The sequence below is a fragment of the Anopheles coluzzii genome, chromosome 3 (genome assembly GCF_943734685.1).
Source record: "Anopheles coluzzii chromosome 3, AcolN3, whole genome shotgun sequence".
NCBI lineage: Eukaryota > Metazoa > Arthropoda > Insecta > Diptera > Culicidae > Anopheles > Anopheles coluzzii.
The window spans coordinates 89,167,616-89,189,110 of NC_064671.1; the positions used below are offsets into that span (position 1 = coordinate 89,167,616).

The 21,495-nt window shown below is 42.4% G+C and overlaps 1 protein-coding gene across 1 annotated transcript in view; it reads left to right on the plus strand.

The window, feature by feature from the left end:
• Positions 1-20,756, plus strand: part of LOC120956772 (protein king tubby) — a 31,485-nt gene extending 10,729 nt beyond the window's left edge. Inside the window, exons 2-6 of the mRNA XM_040378498.2 lie at positions 12,196-12,478; positions 12,824-13,297; positions 13,392-13,582; positions 15,182-15,316; positions 17,504-20,756. Coding sequence (XP_040234432.1) covers positions 12,196-12,478; positions 12,824-13,297; positions 13,392-13,582; positions 15,182-15,316; positions 17,504-17,773 — 1,353 coding nt within the window. The 3' untranslated portion in view covers positions 17,774-20,756. The remainder of the gene's footprint in view (positions 1-12,195; positions 12,479-12,823; positions 13,298-13,391; positions 13,583-15,181; positions 15,317-17,503) is intronic.
• Positions 20,757-21,495: the final 739 nt, after the last annotated feature.

The window sequence follows — 21,495 nt, forward strand, 5'->3', positions numbered from 1 at the left end:
AGTAACATTATTAATTGGAATCATACGTTTTCCATCCTCCAGGACGTCCCACTTTATGAAAAGCTCGTCATCGACTAGCGCAACCCAAGCTGCTGGCGTAAAGGATTCTCCAAACTTTGTCGTTCTGTTTCCTCTCCCTCTAGCCCTTTCTATTTGGCGTCTTTCTTCCTACCTACCGGCTCCCAAGCTACACAGTTCCAGTTGTTGTCGATATTGCTGCCTCGCTGCTTCGCTTACGCTTCCGAGTTCGAGGGACGTACGTCGTGGACAGAGCTCTGTTGTTTCGCCGAAGACGGGTTTATGCTCGGTCCAACGAACCTTTGCTTCCGGGCATGTTTGGAAACCGTAAATTCCGTTGCCGGTTGCTGCTCACCTGGAGAGGAAGGGGGTGGGGGGAGTGGGTGGGTGTTGGTGAATAATTGAAATTTTTCGTCATCGTCACTCGTTTTGGGTTGCTCCGTCGGAGGTGCTTTGTAGCCACGTTTTGCTTCAATTTATGTAAAATTTGGCTCTTCCCTCATCGTGCTGTCCTAATGTGTGCTGGAAATATTCCAAAAATGTGTTTTTTTTTATAATATTGTTATTTTAATTTATTTTTTACGAGAATCTGTGTTGGGGTCTCTGCCTCTCTAAGATAGGACAGTGTGATTTACGTATTAAAAGATTACTTATTTTACAAAACAGCAAAAACAAACAAACTACCTACACACACCATCCGGTCTTCATTTTTACTGCTAAAAAATGAATGATTACCGGCCCTAATATATCCAATGCCCGCTCATTACCGGCTTACGGACTTGCGCGACTTCAGTAAAGCAAGCAATAGCAAACGTTCACAACACACAGTAGGTGTTAATAAAAATTAAACCTAATGGTAGCAAAAGGCAACAAACCCCTGACCTTCAGGCAGTTATTAAAATCCAGAACCAGACAAGGCAGGTGTAGGTCTCCGTCCCTTTCACAGAGGACAAGCATAATTAAGGTACTGACTGTGTGGGAAAAAGGAAACCTGCCCAAGAAGGCCTTCTCCACAGTTGTACCCGTATGTTCCTTTCGCCACGTCATCGTGGACCAAAGTGTTCAAGCGATTATGTTTTTCCCCTTGGCCCTTGTCCGGCCCGGGACGCACCGTACAGCAACATGCACAAGTTATTACAACTTTGTGCAAAAACAGGACGAAACAAAGACGAAAGCGAAAAATCACGGGACTCACAACCTTTCCTAGAAGCCGGTGCCAATTTTGGGGGGGCAGGAATTTAGGTAAACTGTATGTGTGTGTGTAATAAACAAACAACCAAAGGCTGGCGATGGAAACCCGGAGCCGATCGATCGGTTGGTGGTTCTTGTTGGTTCGGTTGGAAAATGTTGTTGTGGTAGGATGAGGGCTTTTAATTGTGTTGGGCAGTAGTAGTAGCCCTGCTGCAGGTATTGCTGTAACCGCGGGTTTGTGGTAATGTTCGGTTTTAATTTGTACGGTTTTGTTAGGAGGACATCAAAATTAAGTTGTGGAGTTAATTGTTGTTGCTTGAGCGTCTGCGCTTTTTTTGGAACGATAACCTTTGGCGAACTGTCCTTTTCAGCCGGTAACCTGGTGGGTTATCCTGACTAATTGCTCGAGTCTAATAAGAATTGAGAATATTTTCGATTGATACGTGATTTGAGCTTGGACATTAATTTTAAAATGTATCTCTAATTTTGGCCATTTTTGGTAATTTTGGTCTTCGATAGGATTGGATTTTTACCGAGTTTTTAACTTTTTCTGTTCTACCCGTTAAAATATTGGGTATTTTCGGTTGGATCGAATATCCAATATTTTTTTTTTAATTTTTATCAAAACTCTGTTTCAAAAGTTTATATATAACAGAAAAATTCATATTATTTTACGCAGTTTAGGGAAACACAGTCTAATGCAGAGATACACGGTTTATGCGTTCCCGAAGAATTCGCGTAACTAGAATATCCGTGTTAATGGAATTTCAAGTTTTTCGGCAAAAATGTATTTAATGATATGTCTGACATTTAAACGATTTTTTTATACCATTCATACTATACTACATTGGAAAATTCTTGAAGCAAATTATACCAATTACACCCAACAGCCAAAAACTGAAATTTGCTGTTGCATTCATTGAAAAAACCTAATTTACCTGGAAAAATGCCATTTTTACCCGCGAGCTTTTCCCAAAAATACCCGATTTGGTTCATAGGGCAAATTCGACTAAATCGGTGGTTAATATAACCATAAGCAATATTGTGATTCATAATGGAGACACAATTTCAGTCGCAAAATATCAAATTTCACATTGAAAACTAGTTGAATTCGTACTCCATCCCATTGATACACAACAGTTGTCTGTAGAACAACCAAATCTTTATTGATCCTCGCCTGGAGGAGGTTGTTTTACAGCGATGTTGGTTTATCCAATCCATCGCTTTCCACAAACATCAACTGTAAGACGACATATGGCTGATTTCACTCCAAAACCCCTTTATTTTTATGCCAATCTTTATTTCCTTCCAATGCCATTTCACGCCGTAGTATGTGATGTCATCTGTAATGGAATAAAGTTCGCCCGAAGCGAACAAGCAAACATGCTCGGAAGGATTTGCCACGACACATGAAAACCTAATTTAATCATTTCCACCACAAACCAAGCTTACCGCTTGAGAAAACAGTCAAGCTCGGTACTAAAAAAAAAAGGGAACGCAAAAATGGGCTGACTCCTTAACGTTCGGCAAACGCATTCGATCGTTCCGGCTTCAGGTTGTACCTTCCGCTACCTAGAAAAAGCGTCCCGAAAGCTTAGCAAAGGTACAGCGGTGGGGCGCACCTGTATAAAATATTCATAATATTCACCCCCGGTGCGACGCCGACCAAGATGACAACGAACGCCGGCGACCTTCCCAACATTTATTGGTTCTATTTTTAAGCGATAAAGTGTACAAACCGACGTCCTTCGATTCGGAGCTTCGCAGCGTATGCGTGTTTCATTTTTCATACCCCACACTCCTTCCAGAGCGTCCTGAGAGTGTAGTTTCCGTTCTAGGTGAACACTTCCCATCACGATTGGTGCCAATCCGAGGTGAAAAAGTTGCACCGAACCCGAAGCAAGTACAAAGGGAGCCAATCAAAGTTGAGGTTATTGTAATAGAGTAAGCCGTAGCAAAATGCCCGACCCTGGGGGTAGGATAGTAGTAGGTCCATCCATGTGCCGTCAGGCGAATACGGAATCGAAATAAATTGAAATTATTAATTCACAATGGTGAAGATGTGGTGCGAGGTGTGGGACTTTCCTTTTTCGAAATTGGAAAACTTACACCCCGAGGCAGACTAACCCGAGTTACGTAAGTGTCGGTCCCTATCGGATCGAATGACTTGTACCTTGTGGCCTAATTGACAGCTTTACACGTGTGATGTGGGAGCGAGGCTTCAAACGGCATCGGTTAACGGAGGCAACAATTTAATTACACCGAAAATCTCACCCACCTAGCGAACGTTGCCTACGTTCCGTTTCGTATTGTGCCGATGTTAATTTGATTCCGCTCTGCTTCGCTCTGCCCATTCCCGCGTAAGCAATGCTCAGTGACACTTGAGTGTTGCTGTCTGTGGTAGCGGTTTGTGGCAAGCGTGGCAAAGAAACTTAAGAGCTTCAGCGGATGCTTCAGGACAGATTCGCTCAAGGATACTTTTGCAGACGCGCGTCTGCTACTGGTTGCGTACTTGCTACGCCGTGTGTCCTGTGCTGTGTGTCAGTTGCCGCAATGACGTGACACTTTTGATGAGGTGGGGGTGCGAAACGGTGCTTGAGTGCTTCAAGCAGTAGAAATCGTCCATTCAGCCATTAAGTGTGGCGTGGCAGGTAAACTGACACGTTTGCCGTTGAGCACTCAAAGCTGAGCGGTAGAATTGTTCTTCCCCGCGTGGCATTTATATTGCCCGTCCTGCTCCGGCGGAGCTACAGTCTAAGTATAAGTACACTTAGTATTCGCACGAGCGAATGACCATGCTTTTAGCACCTTTCAGCGGGTGTGTGTGTGTGTCAAACAAGTGTCACATTAATTATTATTGCCCTAGCAAGTGTTGTGGTTTTGCAAAACAAAACGTTAAACATACGTGCGACGTATCGTAAAGCATTAGACAATTCTTGTGTAGCTTCAAGCACAATTGATTAAATCGTGTCTACTTCCATTTTCATATCTTGAGGTTAGAAGTGAGGTACACACAGAGTCAAAATGAGTGTTTGAATTGAATTCTGAGTTGAATGAGCAATGAATGAGGTGAGTTAAAAAGTCGCGATTTTTTTAAGTATGATATAACTGATTTCTCACTCACAATAAGCTAATGGATTCATTTTCACTTACGGCGGAGAATAACTCACTCAGAGTGTATTTAATCATTCATGAGTGAAATAACTCATTGGAGCGTAAAAAGTTCTTTTCCGACTAGCAATAATTTTGCAGCAGTGTGTCATGACTCTTCGCAAGTAAATTAGCAATGGAACTCACCATTCTACCTCATTACTCACTAATTTACACATGTCACTAAGTGATTATACAATACTTCGTGTATTTGGAAAGGCATGAAGTATTGTTGTACGACCTATTATTTCAATCCCAAGTGTTTAGTATAGCACATTAGCTCATTGAAACCTAAACGACCAACGTTTTGCTTCTCATCGTCAATCATCATATTTAAGAAAATTATATAATTTTGTGTAAGGTTGTGTTGATGATTTGAATACACCGTTATTTAATTATAAGTTTTAATAAATATTTTGCATGGGTTCTCATAATGTTTTTGACACTTTCTTACAGGAAGTTTACGGGAACTTTATGCGATGTAAAGTGTACTCTACGGCACCTTTTTCTGATAGGATTACTGGAAATTCCTAACGAATTCCAAATGAGCTTGTCCAAAAAGGGTTTCTTGGAGTTGACGCCCCATAAATAAATCTTTTTTTCGCAAGAGCCAAAAGCGCTGTCAAGAAAATATCCCAACATTATGAGAAACCCCTTAAAACCCTTTATCAATAATAATTTTTGTAGATAATTTTAATTAGTGCACAATACTATAAAGCGAGATATTTAAAACAAAAATAAAATGACAATAAATATCCCCAGTGCAATGCAAATTTAAATTCATTGCACAAGCATTGCAAATGTTTATCGTTCAAAAATGATTCTGCCATCTGCCTTCTCATCAAAGAAATCAACCCATAACCCGCGGGCTTTCTCCTCAAGCTAATTAAATGCTACGCAAAAACCAATCACCCACTAAGCAAATATTAATTAAAATCTGTTCTCATTGAATACAATCCGCACCACTCGCTCGCTGTCCTTCTGCTCCCAACGCACAACCCCTTTTATTACACCAACCATTTATGGCAATAATAGTTGGCAGCACGAGATGCGGAGGAAATACTACTCCAGTCGCTGCTATAAACGTGATTTATTCCTCTCGTAGCGTAGTGGTGGTGGGCTGGCTGGTGCGGTGTACGCGTGATCATGTCGCACAGTGAGACCGTTCCTTTGTAGCGTTCGAGTTGTTCCCGTTCCCGCGGGAGACACGACTGTGCCTGTATCCACTGCCTAGCGCGGTGGATGTGTTTGGCGCGAAGTGTTTGATTGCGACCAGGTATCTTCCATACAGGGCTCGATCGATCGATTGGCGCTGCGGACTAAGGGGTAAATAATGGTAAGGGGAGCAGCGTGTGTTCGTGGAGGAAACACTGAGCTGAATATAAATCATGCCACGGCTTATCGAAGGGTTTGAAGTTGTAACGATGTGTGTGTGTGTGTGTTGAGAGCAATGCTCAGCAGTAGTACCAGCGGTAAGGACCTGCTGGGAATTGAATGTGGCATCCACGCTCGGTAAGCTGTCGTTGACGGTTTAGAGCTTTCGTTAGACATGTTTATACCTAAGCTAGCGCCAAATTAACTATCTGCAATGCAGCCCCACCAACCCAGTGGAAGTGGTTTGAGGAGGGGGAGGAGAAGTCGTGGCAAAGATCGTTGGTAAATGATGGTGGTGTAATCTAAAATTGTGTGCTAATATATGCATCTCGCGTCTAGACAGGCGGCATTTGCGTGGTAATGATGATTATTATATCCAATTTTGTTTGAAGTTTTCTTGGAGGAATGTTGATTAGAAAGAGAAAACACATTGCAAACACTTTTGGACATTTATTGTTCTTAGTATAGTTATATTTAAACATTAAAAATATAAAATTTTACCCAACAAAATGATTGATTTGTGTTAGAAAGTCACAAATGCTGTTTTAAAAATGATTTTCATTACTGATCGTATGCATGTAATTGGAAGAAATATTATTACAAGTCTTATTTATTCTCGAAAAGATTAATAATCCACAACAAATAGGTGTTACCTACCATATTTTTACTTCGTCTGCCCTAAATAAGCATTTAATATTCACTCAATAGTGCGTATAATAGCATTACTGCGTCACATTCACTTTCATCCTCAATCAAACAAAAGTACGCAACAATTGTAATACTTATAAGCGCTCATCAGAAACCAATATGATCCCTCGAAAGGTGTAATGCCCGGCTTAGCCGTTGCGTCTCATACCTAAAAAAAACAAACCCTCCAGCCCAGATTAGGGGCCCGAATCAATACGCCCTCAAATGGACGCCCCCAAACACTTCACACGCAGCCGGCCGGTCAAAGCCAATGCCCACCTTTTCCGCCGATCCGGGCTAATCTCATTTGCATACCTTAGCTTTCTCGAGCGTATACCCAGTTCTTCTTACCTGCTTTCTCGAGGCGTATTTTCAAAAGCAGGGCTGCGTACTGCCCACCCTAACGATTCACATAAACGCAACATGACAATTAACCTCGGCTGACCCTTTGCCGGGACCAAATCGCAAGCCGGGCCCGATTTGCGCCGCCAGCAAGCTAAAGGCGTTCAGAGAGGTCCAACTTTACCGAAATAAGCAAACTTGATTGTCCACCCATTGGTTCAGCAAAATGACGCATCGCCACTCGTGCCCGAAACCGACCTTTCCTGTGAAGTACTGGGCTGCTCCATCGATCGCGTTGGGCCGGCTCGGTCGGTTTGCTTTGCTGCTGTCCATTTACATTTCGTCGCTTTCCGAGACTCTGCGACAAAACTGGCATTGGCATTACAATGTTAAACAATGGTGCGAACTGTGTAAACAGACTGCTGCTGAATAAAAGCAATGCAATCAATTGTTGACATTGCTTCCTCAGGGAGAGATTGAACAACCGGGTTGCTTATGGGTTAAGTTCGCCCGGAGGCAGCGCACTTGCCTAGGTATTAAACGTTTCCGCATCCGGGTGGACCGGGATGGCAAGATTGGCTGCAAAAATCAACACTCTCGAAAGCTCTCCCACTCGCTAGCGCCCCGGCGATGGTGCAACGAGTCGACCGGCTTCAAAGCAAAGGCGTAACAACAGCCAGCAAAACGACAGGAAAAAGGATGTACACGACGCCGGTTGCAGTTGCATCGAGCACAATGGGCGTGAGTGTGTGTGTGTGTGTGAGTGGGTATTTTTATACGAAAATGGCTTTTTTCACCATCTCGTTCACCCACCCACCAAATCGTTGCATCTCTCGTTGCTCGTTGCAGCAACTTTGTACGTACCGTCGGGCAAAGCGAACGCTTACATTTTTGCATGACAGTAATTGCACGTGCTTGGTGGAGGTAGTTGTTGTTGTTGTTGCTCTCGTCTCTCTCCATTTCACCCACATTTGTTCCTTTTGCCTGCTACTACTACTGTTTCTTTTGGCGCTGGAGGGTGGTGCTGGTGCGTTTCACAATTTATCAAGATCGCTCAGGCAAGTAAAAACACGGAAACGGCAAACACGGCAAATGAGCGCAGAGTGCACTTTTTTGAATGGGAAAAGTTTTACTCGAAATAAAATGCAACACTACTTTGTTTGAGGCTGTGTGTGTGTATACGTTGCAATGTTGGGACGTGACATTGGGCAGAAATAAGTGCACGGTGCAGTTGGTTCTAATTCCATAAAATCCTTGCCCGCAATTAAGGTTCTTGAGTACAAATTTGTACTATTAAAACGAGCTATTGTCGAGAAAGGGTGGAGAAACAAGTGATACAAAATAAGGTACCGTTTCTTTCTTTGTTGGATAAGTTTAAAAAAAAAACGTTTCAAAGTACTAGGAAACTAACTTATTGTAATTTTGAATTAAAAGCTAAATTTAGATGGCTTTGTATGATATTTCTGAATAGTATATTAATACGCTCAGCAAAAACTGCAGTATAACTGTTGCATTACACTGTTTTCCGGCTCAATTTTCAATATGAACAGCATTATTCAAAACGTGTAAGATGTTTTTCATCAGCTGTCATTATTGGTGACATCTGAGCTGTTAAAAAAAGCTCTCAAACTCACAAAACCCTAAACCTTTGAAAACTTCGTTTACTTCATTCACAGTGGAGGTGACCAGGATGAAAATGATTTTTTTTTTTCAATTTCAATGCCCGGAGTATTATTGCTTTGTAGTAGATACTATTACACTAAGAAATGCAAAAATTAGACTTCCAAATTCCGTAAATTGCCAGGAATAAACATGAAAATTTTTTCAAATCAAATGATTTTAGGTAGATGAAAAGTGAATCTTCCAGTGATAATATTTCAAAAAGTAATGCTTTAATGTTCAAGATAAGCACTGTTTTAAAAATGTTGTTTAATAACCTTATAAATGAATGCATTATGGAGAAAATTACTTCATTTTCAAGAGAGTTCTAGCAAGATAAATAAAAATAAATCAAATGTATGTCTTTAACAAGGTGAAAATCATAGCAAATACCGCGAAATATTAATGTTGCTACGTTAATTCCAATAGCTTCTTTCATTATTACAGTGATACGCCTTTTTTGTGGTTAGATTTTGTTTACAGACCATATTTTAGAGACGTATTACTATTTTAGGTTATTAGTCATATTTTAGAGGTATTTCAACTTGTAAATAACAATATAAATTCACTCAAGATTTTTTTTAAATGGATTATACTTCACATTTCTGTCGTAATTCATGTATAGGAACTGGTGTTAATTATGTGAAATTTTCATGGCAAAATAGAATATATCATCCTTGTTCAATGTAAAATATTCCAATCTACTAACCACATACTTTTGATCCAGTGTTTGTATGGGCTGATTCCACTGTGCAGTGACCTTCAGGAACGTTTTTGTACTTAAACTAAAACCGAGTCCAATAGAGCACGTTCGGTCAGGGTTACAAATCACACGATCAGTCAGAACTTTTCGATGCTTCTCATGTAAACGAAACTGGTGGGTTTTCGTAGAATAGCTTAACTTTTTTCTGCTATTTCACCAGTTGTAATTCATCAAGGATGAGGACTGCTTTTCACGCAACTTTCACGCATCCTTTATTCAATGTTAAAATGTAGAAAAACAAGAGCTTTCTCTATTTTTGTAGCTCAAATAACGTTCTGGCAGCTATACTTGTTTATCAAACAACCAAATATGCAATCCTTGGGTATAAGCAGACATTTATTGTTCAATTGTTGATAACATTTGTTGACGTTGGGCCCAGTTTAATGTTATGAAAAATAAAATCTAGCTTTCTACCTAAAACATAGTTAAACGATCATCAACGATTAACAGATTGATTATTTACCATCACAATACCTCATATGACACTAAATGAATTAGTTTTGCAACATAATATATAAATGCCCACTGCAAAATGGCGTAGATAAATAAAAATGACTTTCACAGGTCACTAATAGTGCTCGTTTTGTCGAGATAAGTTTATATCATTACACACAAACGCAAAAATGCTTTATTTTACTCTTTCAATCCACTTGACTCTACACCATGACACACACACACATATATGCATTCGTGGTGACGATCCGTGAACATCCTTGACAAAGGCCACTGTAAAGCACACTTCAGCAAACCACAGCTTACTTCCTCAGTTGTCCCCCCGTTGGTACAGGGTGTCGACTCCTTGGCCTCGTTAGTCGCACCCGGGAGAAAGATGACATAAAGTGTGCGAAAAAGTGTACGCCCCAATGACGCTCCACACACACACGTACATACACACACCTGCAGAACTGTGAAAAGTGAGCAGGGTAAAAACTTTCTAAAAGTGGTGAGCGCCCACCGACCACGCCAAAACAAACACAACCGAAAGCCGCAAAGCCAAGCACGCTTCTCCCACGAATGTCTGTGTGTGTCTGTGTGTGGTTGTGGCGCTGGTGGTAAAACACCGGAAGAGGACATCTCGCAAGCCTTCCCGCTTCACAAACCCGCTTCTCAGTTGTACTACAGTACAGGACGAGCCTTTTTCGCTGTGGCGCTTTTCACGGCCACAAAAGCAACGTGAAAGCGTTACTCTGCGCTGGGCCCTGGTGTGTCTGTTTCGAAGGCTTGAATGGTCGTTTGTCAGCTCATTCTGTCGTCTGCTAGAAGGAGGAGGGCAGTGGTGGGTAGTGGAAGAGAAAGGAAAACGGTGTTGAAAAGCTTCCTAGTGGCTCTGTGGCTTTCTGTTTTTTTTGCTACAAGTATCCCAGCAAGGGCTGAAAGATGAAAGCCACAAGGATGCACGAGAGGATGTAGATGATGTGCCTCAAGCGAGCCGTTAGCTTTTTCTATTAATCATGCCTGGTGGTGGCTCGTCGCGAAGAGTATCACGTAGCCGTACGCAAATAGACGCTGGAATGGAATGGCGTTTAAAAGAAACTATGACTATGGGAAAAGATGCTGTTTGTTGGAACATTAAATGAGAGTGAATATAATTTTTTGAAGTAAATAATAAAAAAGTTCTTCAGTTGTTTTTAATAAGATAAAGCTTCACAACCTTATGTTTAACAAAGATGTTTGTCGTACAATAAATCATCCCAATTGATTATGCGAAAACGTTGATGTATTTAAAGTTATTTTTATGTTTGTTATTATTTAAACTATGTCTGTGTAACCTACAAAACTATTACCTTTTTACCCATAGTCAACCAGCTCTTACATGTATCAAGGTGTGTACATAGCATCGTATGCATGAATGCATCCTCAGTGCAGCATGTTATGCGCCTAATGTAGAAATGTTTCCTCTCTTTCGCCCTTTGAAGCCTTTCTCTGGCGGGCACAAAAGGCATTAACAATTGAGCCTGAGAGTCTCAGATGCTTGTGCAATGTTTCCCACAGAAACGTGGTTATACTGTTGAAAATATGCGTTAAGAACGCATTTGATGTGTTGGATTTCATACATAAACTATTAAATCAAAATATCAAATAAAGAGAAATCATGCCACATTTGCATAAAGATAGGATTAATTTCATGTTTCATTTCATTTAGTTGGTGTCGATGCAGTATCATGAAGCTAAATTCAATGGACTGTACTCGTTGCTGCAATGATATCTGCAATTATATCGACTCTGCCGATCGTTCCCGCGTTCTGACTCCGCGTTTGCTTTTTCAAACTATCTATTTGAATGTTCTACCCAAATGGTGCGACCCGCTTGGTTGTGTGTCAACAGGCGAACCACTTTAAAACCTGCTATATTCACCCGCCCTGTGTTCTGAACCGATTATACAATTCGCAAAAGGGCAGTCAACCGTTGCGACCGCTTTTCACATCACAGGGACATGTGATGCAACGCGCCGTTGTTATTTCTACCGTTGCAGCTCATTGGAGCCGCTCCCAGTCGGGGGCTTCATTTAACCGTGATGCCATCCCCTGCAAATGTTGTTTGTTGTGCTAATTGCTGGGGGCTTCTCGCCGCGGGCACAGTATCGCCCCGGGATCCGGGACCGGTAGTGTTTGCATTTCACAATCGAAACGAGATGCACAATTTAATCCTCATAAGCTTCCCAGCAGCTCGCCCCGTATGCAGTTCGCGGATGCAAATGTGCATGCCATCATGGACAAGTGACTCTTTGCAGCGACCGATGAGATTAGGTGTTAATTTGCTTAGCACTTATTGATCGTGGCGAGAGTGTTAGCAGGCAAATAGTGCGTTGTTTGTTTTAACTTTGCTGCAATAATGCTTCCGGATGCACTAGATTTGGAAATGAATAGATTTTAAATACAGAAGTATCGATTGATTTTGCTGTGCGTCTAATAGAGCTTTTGAGCTGGTTCAAGATTCAAGCCATAAATAACGTTCTTAATTCGCTATAAAACTAACCCAACATTGCTTCGCTTTCCGTTTCTCCTTCGCAGCGCCAACTGATGGAGGCCTACATACGCCAGAAGCGGGCAACACCCGGCATGGTGCAGGCGAGCGATCTGCAGCTCGTCCGACCAATGTCGGGCGTCAATCGGAACGGGCGCGAGGTGCATGCGTACGACGGTCCGATGCAGTTCATGATGTCACCCACCAATCCGGACCAGATCATGCCGACCTCACCGGTCGGACCGGTGCCAACGGTGGCAGTCGGCGGCACGGGACCGAACGTGACCGCGACCTCGATCACCACCACACCAACGTCACCTTACAGCGATTGTAAGTTATCAATGGGGGCAAACGATTCGGGGGGGTGGGACATAAAGACCTTACAGCTTGTCGCGTGTCTCATGGCTCTTTGATGGTAGCGGCTTAGTCTTAGTGGGTCAAGAATGCACTAAGCATAATTAGTCCCCTAATTTTGCGGGAGAATCAAACGCAGCGTAGTATGTTTTCGACAATCCACAATAATTGGGGATATTGATTTGTGGTATTTATCTTCTTCTGTTATTTGCCTCATTTTGGCCTCATTCAATAATAAATGCTTAAAAATACTAATACTTTCAACAAGGACTCCAACATTTCCTAACAAAAAACCACCCATGTGTCTCCCTTTTGTTGCAGCCACCATGGAGAAGCTAACGCCGTCGTCGCAGGACAGCGAGGACGAGGAAAGCACACCGGTCGATGTGCTGCCCCTGCCCGCGTCCACCAAATCGCCTGCCAACGGTGGTGCGGGTGGTGCCATCCTGTACGATCGGCCGACGGTCGACGGGCATCATCTGCTTTCCCACTCGGCACCGATCTCGCCCGCGCTCAACAACAACAACCATACGCACCACACGAACAGCAGCAGCGGCAATGTGAAATCTAGCGAAGACTCCGGTACACCTCCAAGCGGCGGTGGTGGCGGCGCACCCGACACGGAGGGTGACGTTATAGGGCCGATCGAGCAGTGGGTCACGCAACCGGCCGCCCAGGGTGTGCTGTACAAGTGCCGCATTACGCGCGACCGAAAGGGCATGGATCGCGGGCTGTTTCCCATCTACTATCTGCACCTCGAGCGGGACTACGGCAAGAAGCTGTTCTGCCTAGCGGGTATGTTCATTGTTTGGTGCTTTCAATTGTCCCACAAGTTTGCAGCTTTATTGAGGTGCGTGATGCCCGTTTTTTTTGTCGTACATCGTTTTAGGTCGCAAACGGAAGAAAAGTAAAACGTCTAACTACATCATCAGCTGTGATCCGACCGACCTATCCCGGCAGGCGGACGGTTTTGTGGGGAAGCTACGGTCGAACGTGTTCGGCACGACCTTTTTCGTGTACGATAGTGGCACCAAGAATGATGCGGCCGCCCCACGGCTCGATCTGGCCGTCGTGATCTATGTAAGGATGATATTTGAGTTTTTAAAACGCTTTCAATTTCCCCAAATGTTCAATTTAAGTAGCCAGACACTGTAGCATTCCAGTGAATGATACATGAGTATTACTTAATTTCTACTACCACACTATAACGTTTAAATTAGAGATGGGAATTTCAGGAATGATAAGTAACCAAAGATATCCAATTAATTTGCTATGAATTACTGATCACTAAACGGAACTACATCAGAATTCCAAAGTTACTAGTAATGTATGCCTGTGAGGCATCAATTTTTCACAGAAAATCCATCTCGTAGTATAGAGTATTACTTAAATTGATCAATTTAGGTCGCATTAACAAGTTCAATGATTAATTACTTACAAACAGTGCTTCAAAATGTCATGAGCATCACGTGATATTCACCAACGACAACAATGAACATATCCGTGATAGCTTGATGTTCATTGCTGATACTCAATGAAAGTGTGTCATGACATGCCAAACGTCGCGTGTGAGAGCTTGATTCAAACCCGATACTCTGACTATAAGCTGAGCTTAATGCCGGTGATAATCATAGTCATGTTTTTTTCTGGCTGTGAACAGTGCTGCCAAATGCCACTGTTTTAGTCACCAACACTCATGACTGAAACAAAGCTCAAATCAGCTGACGTACAGTTGGTGGTCCAATCACAAGCTTGGAGACATTTTTTTAGCACCCAACACTTGGTCACTCAATTGGTCAAGACATTTTCTGTCAGTGATAATTACGACATTTTGGGAATATACTTGGCGTGTCATAACTTGTCATAACTATGTCAGTGGCATTTTATAGGATTGATCACAGCAAAAAAAAAGTCATGATAAAGCGACTGATCAAGCGTTAGTTGCTATCCTGTCACTACACCAACTGTTTGAGCATCACCTCTGATCATCACAATTGAGTATGTGACGCTGACATGGATTTGGTTTCAGTCAGACTGTATTTATGACGTTGACAGTGATATTTTGCAGCACTGATTACAAAAATATGTCTGGCGCTGCAACCGTTTGGCAGAATATCAATACTAATCACTAAATACGATTTTCATTCTAATTTTGTGTTCTGTGATGGAATCTTTATCTATGACTCTCATTTGCAGGTTTATAGAATACTATCAATACATTTTTTTTAAATCTTATTTATATTTTTCACATAAACTATGACAGTTACAGACTTTATTTAATACTCTTTGAATGTCAGAACTTTACGTACTCTATTACATTAAATGTTGACTAGGAGGTAAACAGCAAACAGTTGCTGATTCGTTGAAAAAGTAACTAGGTAAAAGCATTACACTACATCATTCCCATCTCTGGTATACATTCAAGGTTTTAGCCAACCTTACCTTTATAATGATTGGTAAATAGATCCCCAAAAACAGGCATTAAAATGGACACGTAAAGTCCTCCATTTCCTTATAAAAAATATACGTGTTGCCCTAAAGGTTTCACTAAAAGCTTCAAACCGCCTAGCCTAGAGCAGCTACCTCAGGGTGTTAATCACGCCAGCAAACACAATCAGTGGCAGAAAATTGAATTAACTATGCGTTCGCTTTCCTTCCCTTCCTTTCATGCCCCCACAGGATACTAACATACTGGGATTTAAAGGTCCGCGCAACATGACGGTACTGCTGCCCGGGATGACGGAGGACGATCAGCGTGTACAGATAAGCTCGGTCGATGACCAGCAAGGGCTGCTCGACTGTTGGAAGTCGAAGGTAAGATGCTGCTGATACATGCGATGCGAGTGGCAACTCGGGAGGTAAAAAGGCACGAAATTCAGGTTGACACATTTTATTTGGTTTTATTTTTCGCTGGCTCTCTGTTGTCTATCGTGTTGCGTTTTGCAGTGGTTTCAAGCCTCAAGACTCAGTTCGCAAGACTTCGCAGTATTTTGGCAAAGTATTTTAGGCAAAATCGAAATATTTAAATACATGTTTGAAATATTTCACCTTCTTAAGTAGCTTTGAAGCAGTATTTAAGACAAAAGAGCAATTAAATAAATTGCTCAACTTTGCCTCAAACTATCTTTTCGCAATTGTCCACCTTCCTAACAGTGTTCACTGCGTGCTTGGGGGAACACTTCATGGCAACAGCATCCTGGCGCTTGGTTGCCGATGTTGCCGATCCAGCAAGAGGATAATTACATTACGCCAGGGCGCTTCGGTTTCATCATTATGTTTTGCTTTGTTTTTAGCCCTGCCTCATCTTTCTCTGTGGATACCGGTTAAGTCTAACAAGCTTGTTGGTAAAGTTTACCCACCACCACCTCCAGGGTATACGGGAAGATCAAGCGCAGGGTCATACAGCATCCCCGTTCGTTTCCAGTCCCGAGTGTTGTCAGGTGCAGAGCAATCGTTCCTCGTGCGTGCGTGTGTGTGTGTCTATGTTGCCTGGCCTCACCAGCTCTTTATCGTAGATTATCGTCGGTCTATCTCGTTAGACCTTGGTCTTCTTCTGCTTCTTCCTTTTACCACTTCAATCACAACAAAATTTAAGAACGCTGTATCGGAGGAGATGGAATCGATCCACGTGGCTGCTTATACCGCTGGCAGCAATATTAATCAACTTCTAAGTGTGTGTGGCTGTGTGTGTGTCTGCAAAGTTGGTAGAAGTATACAATATCTTGCCACCGGGCAGAATGGATACTGGGAAACGCTTTGCGACAACCGATTGTACTTGAGCGTGTAACAAAATACTCTCTCCCTCTGCTCCAGTTGTCACAAGCAAGCATCAACCTGTTTGCAATTCAGTTGAATATGTAAGACGATACGCGAGCTCTCTACAATCTCGCGCAATTTAAAATGGCTGCGAATTGATGATTTAATGGCGGTAAACAATACGGTTTGGTTAATGATTTTTCGTTGAATTTGTTCACTCTCGCCCCTAGGTTTGTTGGAAAGTTTCTGCAGCCTTGCGTTGCGTCTTGGAAATCATTCTTTTTTTGTCTCTCCCAATGATGGCCTCGGTGAACTTGAACGCCAAAGGTGATGGGGCAATAAAATTCAGCAATTTTCATTTGTACATCAAATGACCTTTTTGGAAATGGCCCTTTTTTGGTATCATAAAAAGCATGAATGAAGCATTTCTCTCCGGGTAAATTTTGAAAGCCACCAATCAAGCTTCATTTGTAATTTATTGCTTTATTAATATTTTGTGATATTAATTAATTGTATCGTTTGTTGTAAGATGACAAATGACTGTTATCGAATATTGGAGAGTTCGGATACAGGCACATGCACGGGATCATCGTGTAATAATTTCCTCACGTGTGATTAAGCAACCGTAATATGTCATAATTTCATGATTAGATTTACTGCTAATAGTTTATTGCATAGTCCTTTGCCGCTGCTTTTGATCGATACGCCAACCGAGTGAGAGGACACCCGTTTTGTAGCAGTACGCACGTCGTCAACGATCCTGTTTGCGCTCATAGTTCATACGACCCCAACCTACTTCCAAACCCTCCGTGGCTCATTACCAGCCATTCGTTCGCTGCTAATGAATTCCACAAAACAAGCAACTAGGAGTCGCCCATTTGTAGCCCTACAGTGTGGGACGACCTCTATCAAGGATGTCTGCTAGAAGCGTGCCCTTAATCGCTCGCCCGTACACATCACGTGGCACCGACCACTTGGTGACCATATTTTAAACCAGCCACCCCAGCAGGGATAATATACCTGCTGGCCAAAAACACGCCTGCCCCTTGGGAGCGCTAACAGTGGTATGGGGTAGACTGTTAATACGCCGTCGGTCAGTTATTTGCGCAGCCAAAATAGCCTCCCTCGTTGACCCTACACACACACACACACACCCCTACTCTTAGTATCGATTTGTGGACTGTGACTCTAACGCTACCATTTTTTTCTGTCTTCTCCCCCCCCCCCCCCCCCCCCTGGGACCAGAACATGGACAATGTCGTTGAACTGCACAACAAGACGCCCATCTGGAACGACGAAACGCAATCGTACGTGCTGAACTTTCACGGTCGCGTCACGCAAGCCTCGGTCAAGAACTTTCAGCTGGTGCACGATTCCGACCCGGAGTACATCGTGATGCAGTTCGGCCGGACCGCGGACGACATCTTCACGATGGACTTCCGGTATCCGCTGTGCGCGTTCCAGGCGTTCGCGATCGCGCTCTCCAGCTTCGACGGCAAGCTGGCGTGCGAGTAGCGGTGGTGGTGGTGGCCTGCGGATGGAACGGGCGTGCCGAATCATACTGCCAACGGAGCGGAGCAACTGGAGGAGCTGGAGTGGACGGTGCTGGAAGGAGTGCTGCGCAGGAATTTCACGGCTGCGGGAAAAGTGGTAGAGTTTTAAGGAGGAAATGATTTTATTTAGGACAATGCTATTTATTGGAAGAGATGGAAATGGGGTTTAACGATCGTGTTGTGGATCGTTCTGGAAGCAACATAGCTCTATACAGTAGGTGACCGCTAACTGAGAGGTAAACAAGCTCCAGTTAACGAACAATGTTCGCTAACTGGAGTGACGTTTCTATGGATTGATTGTTTTGATTGGCGTGGACTGGAATAAACATACCAAACTTTTTTTCATTTATGTTGATATAAAGTATAGTAATACGTGTAATAACATAAATTAATAGCAAACGTAGGTGAAAGACCCTAAATTTGTGTGAAAAATGCACATTTGCGACAAATTTCTCTTCATGAGATTCCGGATGTTTCATGTTTTGACGTTTAAGTGTTCGTTAACTGAGAGTCACTCCAGTTAGCGAACCTCCAGTTAAAAAGCACTCCAGTTAAAACACATCCAGTTAGCGGTCACCTACTGTATATGGGGTTGTAGGTATGATCGTGTGCTGCAGGGTAGCGATTCCAACTAACAGACAATATAGTAAAATGGTTTACAATGGTGTAATCAGAACAAACGAGGGTTCGTTCGCGCTGTGCTCAGTCACTCTACATGTTGGACACGTTTTTGGGGGCGCACGATGATAATGTTTGATTTTTGGCCTAACCAGTGGGAAGCAGCAAAAAAAGCAAAATTACATTTAACAAGAATGTATTATGTACAGTAGATTTGGCATGGCTTTTTAAGCGCAGTGTGCAACAGGAACAGGCAGCATAGCAGGTGTGTAGTTGGTTTTGTACCGGATTGGTTCCGGTACACTAGCATTTGCGCATAGCTCGTTCATTCGCATTCGCCAAAGCATGGTTCTTATTGGAGCGGCTACTTCTTATAGGAGGTAATATAAAATACAAAAAAAACAGTGGTAAATGGTTGTGTCATAATCAAAACAAACAAAACAAAACATTACATTAAGCGATTCACGGTGTTAGCTCAGTTAGTAAATAGGCAACGGCATGCTCTCCAGTCGGAACCGCCCGCTAATGCTCAGAGTATTGATACCTGTTTACAGTTTGTAAACGGTGTGCTTTGCCCTGGTAAGGTAATGTGAGAAGGGTTTGTTTTAAATTCTTGGTAAATGTAAGCATTTTCGATTCAACCGTTTTCGGGCAACTCAAGGAAAAAGGGGCGTGAGCGTACGGGGGAATAGTAGAACAGGTGGGCAGGTTTTTTTTCTGTTGTTGTTTCAACAGTCATTCAACACACTTTCCCGTGCCTGTGCGTCCATTTTAAGGTACAGGTAGAAGGAAAAACTAAATTGTTAGAGTAATATGCCGATTTCAAGAAGATTCAATCATCCAGAGACGTTTAATTGGTAGCTCAATTTGGATTGTTGCATCGTCACTAGGGAAAGGAATTAAAAAAAATGGAAACGTCTAAACACTAACTGTAGCAAAAACACAATGTGCTATCCTAAGCGTGACTAACTTTAGAAGGTAATTTATTGAAACCGTACACGAGGAAAACGATGCGGTCCGCGATACTTTCCTTTGCCTTATCCGGTCGCTCCGCAGCTTCGTCTAGCGATAATAATTTAACGAAACGTTTACTCTTTTTCTCTGCGCCTTAGCTTAACGCTCCTTAGCTGTTATTCTTAGCCCTTAAAAAGAATGCTTTTCTCCGAGTAGTTTTAAAGCTAGTAATAGTGATCAGGAATGGAATTTTGTTTTGTTTTTAAATTGTAAAAAAACAGCACAGAGCAACCGATGGAAAGCTGCATGCATACGATTGGAATTATCTGTTAGCTGTACCATTTTTATTTACATTTCTAATCAAGCAAGATTAAAAAACCTGCTCAAGTGCTTTGTGGCGTTGTTTAGCAGCGTGTGTGTGTGTGTGTGAATGCGATTTTAAAAGAGAAGTAGGAATTGTTACTTTAAAGCAAAAAGGGTGAAATTTGTGTGCTTGCACCGTTTGCGTTGCGAGCTCTAGCTTTTGGTAGCTCAAACTTTATGTAATGCGGCATCTCACCCATCCCACCCCATGCGGCAAAAACCAAAACGTAAAAGAGTATTAATTTATAATTAAAATTGTAACAAACACCCCCCTTATTAAGGATTACATTTTAGTTGAAGCAGTAGAAGAAGGAGTAACAATATTTAACACTCTGTTTGCAGATTTCTGGTACAAACAATTGTTTCGGTTTCATTTATTTGCATCAGAATGCATTTTGCAAATGCAAATGAGAAAGAGAGAGAGAGAGAGAGAGGGGGAGAGGGAAGTTAGAAGAGAAAATATAGCAAAAAAGAAGAAAAATGTTAGTAAAAGATGAGCTCAAGAGCAAAACCACCCCGAAACTCAACAAATCGTAAGTTAACACGTGTCTAGTCAGTGAAATGTAGCAAAACGGGGAGCGCGAGCGGACAGAGCGATTAGATATACTCGTGTGAAAATCACCAAGAAATAATTAGCATTAGCGCAATGGTCCAGCCAGAGGCCATTGGAATTAGTGCATACCATCATTAGCTGTAAATTAGCTGTAAAAGGACAGCGGACAGCTAATATAGTGTGTATGTGTGTGTTTGCAGTGTGGTGTGTGGTGGTAACGACGAATCAAAACCAATTTCATTTTGTGTACTTAACAGGGGAGAAGAGGAGTTTGTTTAGTGGAATGGCAGGCAGCTGCACGTAGAAGGAGAAGCAAAAGTTGTAGGATAATTTCACCACAAACACAAGAGTGAGTGAATGTGTGTATTTTTAATTTATTGGTAGCGTAAGGGGTTGATCCATCGCAGTGTTGGGGTACAACAGGTAATGATATTGCCGTAATAAAGAGACTACAACAGAATAATAGCAAGTATGCTGATTGGGAACATCCGAAATCATTCCTTTAATTTTCTATATCTTTTTCTGTAAGCTGTTCTAATGTAGGTATGCAGAATTGGCTAATGTCGGATGCACTACATGGCAGTGAACTAGTATCCGAAAACGCTGTCAACTTCTAATAGGTCGTGATATGCCCCCTTCAATACTATGTGACTAACGTGTACTACTGTCCCTGAATGTGTAGTAGGCTATAACTACCAAACAGTTGATTTTGCCTCAGCAGAATTTCGCTGCCTAGGCATAGTAGCCTATGCCTTCTTTAGTAATAAATTAGTTCATAGTTAACCACCAAACGAGCAAGTTGGCTTTTATTTGCTCTCCGTTTGAACTGTAACATTTGGCGACGAGGAAAAGTTCAGAAGCATCTCGAAGGTCTTTTTTAGCGAAATCATCAAATAACGAAAATGTCCCGAGAGGATTTGCGAAACGCCATCGTCCAGCTCACGAATCTCGTCGCGAAGCAGCAGCAGCAGATCGAAAATTTAGCAAATCGAACTTTTTCGACGGCGGCTAGCGGAAGCGAGAAGACAATCGAGTTGGCCCTCTTAAGTCTTATCAAGGAAGTTCTAAAATTGGGATAGGCTCAAGATCAGATCATCGGGAATTAGGCAACATTTGTTGAATTAGTTCCAACCCAAAAAGAAAGCTTCAGAGATCAGTGCAAGCAAGCATAATCCAAGACAGGAATAGGTTCGGAA